Below are 12,954 nucleotides of genomic sequence, written 5' to 3'. Positions count from 1 at the left end.
TCTTATGTAGATGTTAGATCTGATTCTGTGGTCAGAACATCAAAACAGTAGGCTCTTGCCACTGGTTTTCAGACTTGATCGTGACCCCAGTAAGATATGCTTCTTCCTGACCCAGCACATACATATATATGCCTAATAATGTAAGTGCCCCAAACCTAAATTCCAGGAAGCCATATATACCTTTACAGTGTGGCATGCTCTAATATGTTCTCATCTATCCTATTCCTGACAGGCCATGAACAACACTGCTCTAATGCAACTTTTAAATTAGCAAATGGAAGCACAAAGAAGAATATTCAGTTTTATTAATGATAAATGGTCAGGACTAGGTCTCCTCTGCCCTTGATGTTTGATGCCTCCGGACTCAGCACTTTCCCTTTTATACTCTTCTCTACCTCAGTCACCCTCTTGGAGACCTCACCCAGGTTCATGGCTTTAAATGCCATCCATTACCCAATGATTCCCACACTTATAGTTCCACCTTCATTCAATTCCATCCTCCCCAGAACTATTTTTCTCGAAGCTACCGGTCACCTCCATACTACTTAACGAAGAGACCGTTCTCAGGCCTGTACTCAGTTCGGTCAATCAGCAGCCTTTGAACCCAGTTGCTAACACCCTCATCCAGTTGGTAACCTCCGGGACTCAGAATTTCTGACTCCCCCTCCTGCAGCCAGCTCTACCACAGCACACCTGCTTCTCTCTTAGATGACCGCCTTAGAAAAACACGTCTTTTTCTCATTCATTCTTCCAGCCACATTGAGTTTGAAGAAAATCATATATCAATATATTAAAATCTAAAAGCTATTGAAAATTTTTCTAAAAGTAAAATAAAATTTGAAGGTATCATTTAAAATAATGGAGATGCCAAAACTTAAATATCCTAAAGGACAAATAGCTTAATTAAAACCAAGAACTGAAAAGGGATTCCTGCTAAGTTATTTAACTTTACTTTGGACATTCTCAGCAAATGCAGTACAAAAAGGAAGTAAAATGCTTGGTATTCATATTGAGGACAAAAAAACAAAAAACGATAAAAGTTATTTTGCTGATGACTAGGAAAAACTCAAGGGGCTCTATTTTAAAAAGTACAAGAAGCGGAATCCCAGAAATTGGTTAAGTTCACTGGATACAACATATCAATCCATTTCCTCCTTCCTAGCAGTAAGACCTAAAGGAAATGAGCCTTCTGTTCACAGTAGGAACAAGCATACAAATTAATAGACGTATATGACTTATATGGAGAGATCAATAGAAAAGAACACAGAAATCCTATTTAAGACTTTAATAACAGAGGACATACAGTGGGGGAATTGGATGGATTATTTGTGTTAGGACAACTGGCCAACTATCTGAGAGAATGTAAACTCAGATTCTATCCTGAAGTGCATAAAATCTTAGATGGATTAGACACTAAAAATTTGTTTAGGAAGCAACAATTTTTAGAAGGAAACCTAGGCTGTTGCATGAATAATGGAGGGGTGGGGTTCAGTCTAAACCAAGAATGGAAATCTAGAAGCTTTAAAAGAAAAGCTACAGTTCTAACATTTAATATTTGGGATTTTATATAGATCTCATTTTATATAATACATTTAAATGGAAAATCCACCATAAACAAAATATAGTAAAAAAATGCCAAAATTAGAAAACTTTGCAACAGAGGTGATAAGTTCATTCCTATAGAAATAACACAATGTGACAAGACAAACTGCCCAATGAAGCAAATGAGCAAAGGGATAAGCCTGCATTCTCTCAGAAGTGTATTCAAATGACCAATAAACCTAAAGAAAGGATATACTAGTGACCATGATAATCCACATCAAAGTGACAATGTGAAGTAATTTTACACCCTTTAGACTGGCAAAAATTGAGACCACACCTTAATGGCTGGAATGGATGAAGGGGAGTTATTTTCAGGATATGTCAGCACCAACTGAAATATAAAATGCACTCATCTAGCAATTTCAGTGCTGGAACTCTGTTCCACCACGTCAGCAGTGGTAAATGGAAGCAATGTCAATGCTTATCAATAGGAAATGGATGAATAGCTTATGTTACTTCACGTGAAGAACATTAGAAGAGGATTTGACTTGAAAGGATTTTCGAAAGGTTTTAAGAAGCAGTGTGTATGAAGTCACTGTTTTGTAAATAACTCTAATAGAAAACCAAGATGATCATGCATGTGGATGACAGGTGCTCCTAAAAGACGGAGTTCAAAGAAAGCATGAATAGCTACACGCCAGTTTAAGGAGGCGGGGGGAGCAGACATGTGAAGTGCCTGTATGGCAGTGGGAGCCCAGCAAGACAGTGGGAATAAAGATCTAAAAGAATAGAATATACAGGGGCATGTGTAAAAATAAGCTTTTACAACCAATTGAGCTCGTTCACCATATGCTGTTTTCTCCCTGGAGGTGAAAGACAGGATTAAAATCTGTATCCTGGAATTAAATTTCGAAAGCCTAAAGGGACAGTCCTACGAGAGTCTTTCCTTACTTAATATGGTATAGCGCCGCCAGAATTGAAAGCCCTGCGCGCCATGAAATACGCTCTAGTTAGGTACAGAGTGGATTTTCAAATATCATCCGATCAGGGCAGCTTTGTTTTCTATATGCACCGAAGCTCGGTAAGGGCTTTTGGGCTCGGGCTCCATCGCAACCAAGGCCAGAAACTTGCGGGCAGCCGGCAACCCGACCCACACTAAGGCGCCGCGCCAAGACCACCTGCGCTTCCAGAGCTCAGGCTGAGGACGCTGCGCGGGGCCTGCCAGGTGGGGCTCTTCGAGGACACCAACCTGTGCGCCACCCACGCCAAGCGCGTCACCATCGTGCCTAAGGACATCCAGTTGGCGCGCCGCATCCGCGGAGGGTGTGGCCAAGCATTCGGTTTCACTGGTTACCCCACAAGCACTTCTCAGGGGAGCCCAAATCCGGGAAAGACCGCTTTAAACGCCCATCGTCCCGAAAACACTAGGGCCTTGCTTTAACCTCAGAGAAATCGAACAGCCAGGTGTGCACGTGGCACACGCTTCCAGCTGGGGCCAGGGCGGGGCTCCAGCCCAGCCTCTGGGTATCCTGGGTGACTTTATGAGGCTAGGGCGACGCGGACCCACAGGTAGGCACAAGAGGTTCCCCAGATCTTGCCAATAGTTAACTCCAAGCAAGACGAAGCACTAGGCCAGTGGTTCCCAAACCGCTAAACTGCACCCAAAAAGGTCAGGCACACCGGTGAGAACTCAAGCACCTACGGAACTGCGGTGAGGGGCAGATTGGCCCGACACCGTGATCGCGAGGGAGGTGAAACTCCGCACGGGAGCCAGAATACGTGTACTAAAGCTCTTTCCTCTGAAGTATGTTGGTGGCTCTTAAAAGAGCCGTTGGGTTATTGGAGTTAAGTTCCAACTGCAACGCTTTTACTTTTTCTTGGGCGCCGCCTTTTTGGGCTTGGCAGCGGTCTTTGGCTTGGTCACCTTCGCCTTGGCCGCTTTGGGCTTCACAGCCTTGGCTTTGGCAGGGCTCTTGGCTACTTTTTTAGGCTTCACAACCTTGGGCTTCTTGGGACTCTTGGACGACTTCTTGGTCACAGCCGGCTTTTTAGCCTTTTTCGGAGTCTTGACAGCTTTTCTAACAGCCGCCGTGACCTTCTTAAGCTTCTTAGAAGTGCCGGTCACCTTGGCCTTCGCCACCTTTGTGGGGTTGGCCTTGGCTTCCCCGGAGACCGCCTTCTTGTTGAGCTTGAAGGAGCCCGAGGCGCCGGTGCCCTTGGTCTGCACCAGAGTGCCCTTGCCCACCAGGCTCTTGAGGCCCAGCTTGATGCGGCTGTTGTTCTTCTCCACGTCGTAGCCGGCGGCCGCCAGCGCCTTCTTGAGCGCGGCCAGGGACACGCCGCTGCGCTCCTTGGAGGAGGACACCGCCTGCACGATCAGCTCCGACACGGAGGGACCCGCGGGCTTCTTCTTGGCAGCAGCCGCAGCCTTGGCCGGGCGCTTGGCTTTCTTGCCAGCCGCGGGCTTCTCGGGGGGAGTGGAGGTGGCTGGAGCGGGCGGCGCGGTCTCGGACATGGTGAGCACAGAGCGGACCGAGCACACTGCGAGGACCTGACTGAGCAGGAAGACGCCGGAGGCTCCGGCGCGGCGTATTTATAGGGCGGGGCCGCGCTGTGATTGGTGCTCGCCGGCGCCCGCCTCTTGGCCCCGAGCGCCCCCTGCGCCGCGACCCTCAGCGCGGCCCCGAGGGGACCCTGCGGCGGCACCCCTGCGGCCTCGCGCAGACCGCACTTCCAGGCAGGGGCGGGGTCGGGCTCCGCAGCGCGTGAAGGTCGGAAGGTGCCACTTCCCTCTACAAAACAAGCGTTTTCATGCCGGGGGGGGGGGCGGAGGAAGAGCTCTTTGTGCCTGAGGCCGCCCAATAATCCAGGGATCTGTCGTCAGGGGCACCGTTTCTAATCTGCAGTAAATGTAAAAGGTCTTCTCTCGAATGGCCGGGGAGGGAGGCAGGAAAGCGGGGTGTGGGGGGGGGGGCGGTGTGCAGGAGCGTAGGCCTGGTCTGCGGGTCTGGGACCAGTCCTCGCCCACGCCATTGCCTTTCCCGGCGACGCTGAAGAGGGACATTCTGGTTGTCACCTTTTATGAATTTTGGTCAAAGGAGTAGCGTGGTAAACACCTCAACTCGCTGACACCGCGATTAACACGCAAGCTGCACGTGTGGAAAACTGAATACACAACGAAACATTCCCGTAAGCGAATAACAAGTTGTTTTTACGGTCCAGCGCACCTTTGTTCCCGAAGCTTTTCCGTCCTTACCACACGCCCCGAGCAGGGGCTGACGTGCCTGCCCCGTTCCCGTCAGCACGCGGCCGGGCGACCAGGCGGCTCCCAAGCCCGCACACGCGGGGCGTTAAAGGGGCGCTGGCCGCACTAAGCGCTCCCCTCACCGGCGCCGTGAGGGGTGAGAGTGCCTCGGGGTGACAGCGAGAGGGCACTAGTCCGGGTAACTTTATAGGGCCATCCTCCTTTAACTTCTTTGCGGCTGGAAGGGGCAATTCAGAGCATCAGCGACGCTCGAGTGACTTCACTGTGCGAAGCACAAACGGGAGAACAAAACGCCTCTCCCAGGGCTGCGCCCGGTCACCAACACGGCTTGTCACAGGCTCGGGGCAGTCGCCCGGCGGCCGGGAGGAGGCAGTGACGTCTCCTTCCCGCGCTGCGCTCCCGAAGTTCTCAAACAAGTCCGCGCGGCCTACGTAACCCGAGCTTCCCGGTTCCCCTCAAACATCGGAGGGGCCTCTTACCGGCTGGCGGCCGATAATGGGATGTTCCCACCAACACCTTCTCCGCCGCTCTCAGCTACTTCCCATTTTCCCGAGTCTGTGTTTTCACAACGCAACCTGTAATTTCTACCAATTTGGAAGAGAACAATCCGAAGCTAGGCGTTTAAAGGAGAGACCATTATAATAATAGGCATACGACCTTCTTCCAAATCTGGAAGCTTTTGTTAAGTGAACATCTGCTGGAAAACAAACCGTCCTTAGTGTAATAAACGAGGACTCTAATTAAACGTACCTTTTTAAAAGGAAACACTGGATTCGGGAATTTCTTAACGTTCCGGCCTCCTGTGTATCCATTGGATTAAATAGGCTTCAAATCAAATACGAACGTTCCAACCAAATGAAGGATGCTAGATTTCTTACTGGCTGACAGTATAAAAGTACTCAACCAATGAAAAGGTAGAATCTGGCCTACCTACTCTTAGTACAGTACAAAATGGTCACTTTTGATGTTTTTAAGCTTGAAAATTTTTAAGAGCTATAAGGTTAGGTGTTGGCAAAGAGAAGTTTACTCTTCTTGTGGCTCTGAATTCAGTTGATTGGACCGAGTACACGCCTGCTCCGCAAAGGGCGGAGAAGTTGGTACTGGAGAATTTAGTCACTGATATTTTACACCTGGCAAAACGTACTCCAGGCGTGGGAAAATGTAAGTTCCAGAAAGCTCCAAGTTCAGAAGTCAGCATTGACATTTAACAAAAAAGGTGCCCGATTACTGGAAATACTTCTTTAAACGCCAGTGTAATTTTACTCTGGTTGAGATTGTCCTTTATTTAAGCATTATAAAGGGATCTCATTTGTGAAAAAGTGTTCAGAAACTTGCAATGCGATGTGAGGTTATTGGGGTTATTGAACAGGGGGTATAAAGACTACATTATTGAGGGCAATTTTTCTCAGATTTCTCCCCAAGGACGAAAATATAGAGTTTTGAACTACAATACCAATGAAGTCAACGTTTAGTTTTTTGAAAAGGAAACGTTCGAAGCACTGTATTCAGACTACGAAAATCAGATGTGAAGAAAGAAAAACCTGAAGAGACGAGGATAGCGTGGCAGCCAATGAAACTGCGCCGTTGTTGGAAAGCTCAAAGATAGACCAATCAGAGCCTGTAACCTTACATGCCAGCATTTTCTCATCCAATCACTACACCGTACTCCCTATAAATACTACCAAGTACTCCAAGCGGCGTATTTGTGATAGTGTTTGGTACGTTGTTTTAGGTGTAATGGCTCGCACTAAGCAGACGGCGCGCAAGTCGACGGGCGGCAAGGCCCCGCGCAAGCAGCTAGCCACCAAGGCGGCCCGCAAGAGCGCGCCGGCCACCGGCGGCGTCAAGAAGCCGCACCGCTACCGGCCCGGCACGGTGGCCCTGCGCGAGATTCGGCGCTACCAGAAGTCCACCGAGCTGCTGATCCGCAAGCTGCCGTTCCAGCGGCTGGTGCGCGAAATCGCGCAGGACTTCAAGACTGACCTGCGCTTCCAGAGCTCGGCCGTCATGGCGCTGCAGGAGGCGTGCGAGGCCTACCTGGTGGGGCTCTTCGAGGACACCAACCTGTGCGCCATCCACGCCAAGCGCGTCACCATCATGCCCAAGGACATCCAGCTGGCGCGCCGCATCCGCGGGGAGAGGGCGTAATACGCTACCGGCTTTTTTTTCTTTGAAACTTCAACCAAAGGCTCTTTTCAGAGCCACCCACGTTTTCAAGTAAAATGGCTGTAAAACTAACTCACCAATGCAACAGGTTAATGTGAATAGCCATGCACTTTGAAACAGGAGAATATGGATTGGCAACACTAATGGGTTACAGATGCTTGCTTTTGTCTAAATATTCCCCGTATATCCGAACAAAATTGGTCCAGTAAAAAGGAAGTACTGTTCACTTAGGCCCTGAGAACGAGCCAGTGAGCGTTTGAAGAGGGGCACGAAACCGTTACCATTTGAAGAACATTAAATAGGGCCTCCTGAGCATCAGTTTAAAACATGAACACGAATAGTGTAATCAAACGTGCTATTAACAGGTCTAAAAGAAACCTGGTTTATCATAAGCTGCTCAGCTTACATTTTCTTTGATCCTGATATTTTTGGCATTATTGCGAAGCAAGCTTTTTGCATTAAATATTCTATTTAGAATATTTTTGGAATCATACATGAGTTTACTGTAAGCCCAGTTCCCCCTTAGAGCAATGTAGTCCAGTTACGGGAGTAAACACCAACGGTCAAGCTGAGTTCTGATCCCCCGCCCGCCCGGAGCTCCTGGGGCTTGGAGGCGGGATTAAGGGAGGGGACTGCTTGCGTCACATTTCCCGCCTGCGCTCTTTCCATTCTTTACATCTGCGGGGGGGGGGGGGACGTCGTTATATAAGGACCAGCTCTGCTTTGCTTTGTTACTTGCTGTTGGTTTGCTCCTCGGAAAGCCATGTCTGGTCGCGGCAAGGGCGGGAAGGGCCTGGGCAAGGGGGGCGCCAAGCGCCACCGCAAGGTGCTGCGCGACAACATCCAGGGCATCACCAAGCCCGCGATCCGGCGGCTGGCCCGGCGCGGCGGCGTCAAGCGCATCTCCGGCCTCATCTACGAGGAGACCCGCGGGGTGCTCAAGGTGTTCCTGGAGAACGTGATCCGGGACGCCGTCACCTACACGGAGCACGCCAAGCGCAAGACGGTCACGGCTATGGACGTGGTCTACGCGCTCAAGCGCCAGGGCCGCACCCTCTACGGCTTCGGGGGCTAAGCTCTGATTCCACCACCAGAAAATTGCATTTCTCAACCAAAGGCCCTTTTCAGGGCCACCCAACTGTTCAAAAAAGGGCTGTCCCCTTATTTAACTGTAGTTACAACTAAAAACAAATCTAATGACTGATTCCCGTAGGATTGCAGGACTTTTAGAAGTAAAACGGTGGCGATATACGATTAACCCAAAGGAACTCCCTTAGTTGAACCGTATTTAGCCAGCCCTGTCCCCATTCTCTGCACACGAGTAAGGGAGGAAATGATATTCCAACTCAAGTGGGGAAGAACCAAGTAGAGTGAGGAACTTGCAACGATTTCCAGGAACAAAGAAGAACGTTGTCCAATCAGCAGGGCCCATCCGTGGTTGTCAACCAATCAGAACTGATGATCTCATGTGCGCCCTCCCCAACTCCCAGAAGAGCCAGACTGGGGGATGGGAAGGCTGGCCAGAAACCCCAAAGCCCTGGGTTAGGAATTTTTAAATTTTATCATTTTGCGGATTATGAAGTAGACTCAGAGACCTGCAAGTGTCCTTCCGTCAGGTCCCGAAAACAGTACTGAAGTTTCACCACTCACAATGATTTGGCTCCAAAAAATAGTCTCTGGAAATGGGTAGGGGAGAAACCAGAAAACCCAGGTCACGGGATTGAGGGGAAAGTGACATATGGTTTATGGGAGGAAAGTGCCTCTCATTGTCAGCAGAGCCCGTACGAGTTCGGCATACTTTTTCTTCCTTCACAGAGAAATGGAAATTAGGGCGGCTAATTCTGGGTGAATTTTATGGTGTATAAACTACATCTCAATAAAATAGAGCGAGGGCGACAGAGCCCACGAGCTGATTACAGGCTCAGGATGTCGGCTTCATCCGGTGTCTCTCCTAGCTTTTTGGGGCCCCCTCTCCACCTGATAACTGTCCTTCAAGATTTCTTGGGGAATGATAAAAATACCTTGCCTTGACTTAATCTAAATTGACAATGGGAAGAATTCAGAGCCGCATCCGGGATGGCCAGAGGAGAAAAATGGGCCTGGTTGCGAGAGTGGTCATTTTATGTTCTCCTTAGCGGGTGTTCCTTCCAGATATTTATTGACCTCATATAATGTGCCAGTTACTCTTGTAGGCATTGGGGTACATCTGTGAGCAAAGCAGACAGAATTCCTTGTCCTGGATCCAGAGTATATGTAGAGGGATGTGTGGATACCGATTTTCTATGTGGGAGGGAAGGGGTAGTTGCCACAACAATAGACATGACCAGTTTCTGTGATGGTTGGCCTGGCTTCGTTATTCATAGCCTTGTAGATAGTACTGTATCCATTTTAATCATGCTCACTGCCCTGGGGGAAAGCCTCTGAGCCTTCCTCAGTCCTCGCACTCATGAAGGCCTTGCTGAAAACAAAGATAATGCTGCCTGACTTGCCGCTCTGCATCATCCCTCAGATCCAGAGGACAAACTGCCATACTGATTGATGCAGGCAGTGGTAAGTTAAGGATCAGTAGATAATTGTGGCAGCACTCTAGTGGGCCTCGGGTCTTGTGTAGAAACTTCATGAGTACGCTCATTCAACTGATGGGGTTCAAGACATGCTATCCCCTAATATGCTACCTCGGCATATTAAATATGTTGAACGCAAGGAGTTTAAGCTTCAGAAGCAGGAAAATCACCCTGACATCCCCTCCACCCCCACATTACCCCTACTTCTTTCTTTCTTTCTCCCTGAAAGCAGAAGATAAAACTTTTATGTGAAAAGCACCCTCTTGAACCACGGGGAAGGAAAACATCCTTATCACCAGGGATGAGGAATTCAGGGCTGAGAAGGCTCAATGAACAAACCTTGTTACTTCTTTACCATTTACTACTTCTAGCCCAAAGCACTTTGTCTTTTCACTTCTCCAGAAAGGTATTCTTTCTTTGTCTAACAGATATAAAAGCTGCCTCCTCTGTTCACTTCCTTGAATCTTATGTCTTTGTGGGGCTCCTGTACATATGTGCATAATTAAATTTTATTTTCTCCTGTTAATCTATCCTTTTATTACAGGGAGTTCTCGGTCAAGAATTTAGAAGGGTAGAAGGAAAAATATTTTTCCTCTCCCCACACAACAAACCTTCATAGACTACCTATTAGCTGTCAGCCCTGTTTTGGTGCTAGGGACACTGGAGGGACAAAATCAAGTCCCTGCTCTCTAAGAATTATATTCTAGTTGGGAAAGACAGAACAATCAAACGTATTGATTATGCTATTTTAAAGAATGAGCAGAAAGGGGTATTATTTTACATACGGTAGTCAGGAAAGTTCTCTTTCCTAAGAGGGTGTTTGAGCAGAGGCCTGAATGAAATGAAGTCTGCAGCCATCCAGTGACATAAAGATTAAAGGCACTTGAAAAACAATGTAGTTTCTATTCCTAAAAGCAGGAGAGAAGTTCCCGATATAAGATGTCATCCTTATATGACGAGGAAAGTAACATTTTTATCGCCTGGGTAAGGAGCTGAGGACAGGAGAAATCTGTACAAACAAACCTTGTAAACTAACTCTTATCTTCCTACTTTCCCACAGTTCACTACCCTAACCCCAGCCTCCTTGCCTTGTTGTGTTTTCAGTTTACTACTCTTTGTCCAGCTCAGTATATAAGTGTTAAACTCTAACTGCTTCTTTAGGTCTTCATTTCCTTATGAGAGCACCTTGGTCATGGAAAACACATTGGTGTACCCCAATGTCTATATATAAAAATATATATGTACTTATATAAATGTAAACGAATTGTATGCTTTTCTCCTGTTAACCTGTTTTCTGTCTATTTAATTCTTAGGCTTGTCAAAAGACCCTAAGAGGGCAGAAGTAAAATCCTCCCCTGTACCAGGATAAGATACTTCTAGGAGGACAGAAAAATAAGTACAAGGGCTCTGAGACTGGAACATGCTTGGTCTGTTCCACAAACAGCCAAAAGGTCAGTGAAGACAAAGAAATGTGATAGCAAATGAGATCAGAGGGTGACCAGGGCCCAGAGCATGGAAAGCCATCTAGGTAGGGTGACAAACTCATCCTGTGCCTGGGACTTTCTCCAAGTTTTAGGGCTGAAAAGTCCCACATCCCCAGAAACCCCTCAAATTCAGACAAACTGGAATTATTGGCTACCCTCCATGTAGGCTGGGATAAAGACACTGGCTTTTATTATGAAGATGGAAAGTTCTGAGGGTGGACATGACATCTTTTGAAATGATCACTCTTGTTGCCGGGTTGAGAAAAAAACTAGCTATTAAAAGTGGAAACAGAAAGACTAGTTAGGAGTCATTATGGTCGTCTGAACAAAAGATGATTGTGGCTTTTCCAGGAGTAAGTAGCTGCATGGGATGTAGTGAAAGGTGCTCTGACTGATCTGTAACATAGAGATGACTGGGTTGGATGAAAGTTGTAAGAGAAAGAGCTCAAACAGAACTGCGAGTGTTCTGAGCCGAGCCCCTGGAAGAATGGAGTTCCGTTTATTGAGGTGGGGAATACTGGAGGAAGAACAGATTTGGTGTTTATGTGTTAAGGTATCTAATTTGGACAAGTCAGGTTTGAGATGTCCATTAGATACTCAGGTAGGCTTGTCAAATATGCAGTTGGATATGTGGCAAGTTTCATTATGAAGCTTGAAGTGGGTGGAAGGAAACTGATAAAAGTTTAGAGGTGATTAAAGCCTCCCTCCTAAAAACAGCCATTGGGATTGAGAAACATACAGAAGCTGACACAATCATAGGCATTGTCACTACAACCTGACCTGACGCTTAGGGCTAGGCCATGGGGTTTTCCTGTTGAGTAAAACTATTTCATAGAACACAGAACATACCAATAGTGAGACCAAGATCAGAGAAGGGGCCCCAGAAATAAGCCATAGGTATTCCAGAGTACATACTGGAGTAGAGTTTCTCTCTTCTTTAGTAGGGCTGTATAGCATTCCATTTGTTATGAACTGTTTGTATCCCTCATAAATTCATATGTTGAAATTTTAATCCCCTATATGATGGTATTAGGAGGTTGGGCCCTTGGGTAGTGATTAGGCCATAAGGATGGAGCACTCATGAATGGGATTAGTGCCCTTTATAAACAAGAGACTTCAGAAAGCTCTCTGGCCCTTCCCTCTGCCCTGTGAAGACAGAACAAGTCTATGAACCAGGAACTGGGGTCTCCCCAGACACCAAATTTTGTCTGAAACTGTCCCTGTCCAGTGCCTTGAGCTTGGACTCCCAGCCTTGAGAAATCAGTTTGTTGTTTAAGCCATAGTCTGTGGCATTTTCATTATAGCAGCTTGAACTAAGACACAATTTCATAGATAGAGATAATACCCAGTTCCCTTCTGGTGACAATGTACATTTCTACTCATTTACTGTTACAATGTATAGCAGTAAATGGTGTTTAAGTTCTTATTGTTCTGATCCAGACTCACCATTTATAGTTTGGCGATTCCCAAATTTTCCCCTAAACCAGACCTCTCACTTGAACTCGAGAATCTTTTCCAACTGCCTATTCAGTGTCTTCTTGTGTCAGAGACACATTAGGAGTGACTTGCTTTCTTAAGCACCCGTCGATAGATTTCTCAAATATTAAATCAAAGATGCCTCAGTTGTCTCATTTATCAGAGGACGTACTTCAAAAGACTTTTTTGTTTTAATTTTATTTGACAGCACAAGCAGGGGGAGAGGCAGAGAGGGAGAAGCAGGCTCCCGCTGAGCAGAGGCCGACGTGGGGCTCGATCCCAGGACCCCAGGACCCCAGGACCATGACCGGCGCCGAAGGCAGACGCTTCACCGACGGAGCCACCCAGGCGCCCCTCAAATCACTTTTCGCCCATGTGTGAAAGGTTCATTTAAAAACCTAAAACCTTACGATTTACAGGAGGCGGAAGAAAGAGGGAGAGGAGCTGGGCATGGAGA

General features: G+C 47.4%; 2 protein-coding genes across 2 annotated transcripts; one reads left to right on the top strand and one right to left on the bottom strand.

Annotated features, from left to right (window-relative positions):
* Window positions 1-3,409: 3,409 nt before the first annotated feature.
* On the bottom strand, window positions 3,410-4,108 carry H1-1 (H1.1 linker histone, cluster member). Its single transcript, XM_008693083.2, has one exon. It carries the CDS (start codon window positions 4,055-4,057, stop codon window positions 3,410-3,412), a length of 648 nt encoding a protein of 215 aa, XP_008691305.2. The 5' UTR covers window positions 4,058-4,108.
* Window positions 4,109-6,509: 2,401 nt separating this feature from the next.
* LOC103665188 (histone H3.1-like) lies at window positions 6,510-8,121 on the top strand. Its single transcript, XM_040644635.1, has 2 exons — window positions 6,510-6,953; window positions 7,690-8,121. Exons 1-2 carry the CDS (start codon window positions 6,545-6,547, stop codon window positions 8,046-8,048), a joined length of 768 nt encoding a protein of 255 aa, XP_040500569.1. The 5' UTR covers window positions 6,510-6,544; the 3' UTR covers window positions 8,049-8,121.
* The last annotated feature ends 4,833 nt before the right edge of the window (window positions 8,122-12,954 follow it).

Source organism: Ursus maritimus, unplaced genomic scaffold (genome assembly GCF_017311325.1).
Source record: "Ursus maritimus isolate PB19 unplaced genomic scaffold, ASM1731132v1 scaffold_30, whole genome shotgun sequence".
Classification (NCBI taxonomy): Eukaryota; Metazoa; Chordata; class Mammalia; order Carnivora; family Ursidae; genus Ursus; species Ursus maritimus.
This window is presented reverse-complemented; position numbering and strand designations above follow the sequence as displayed.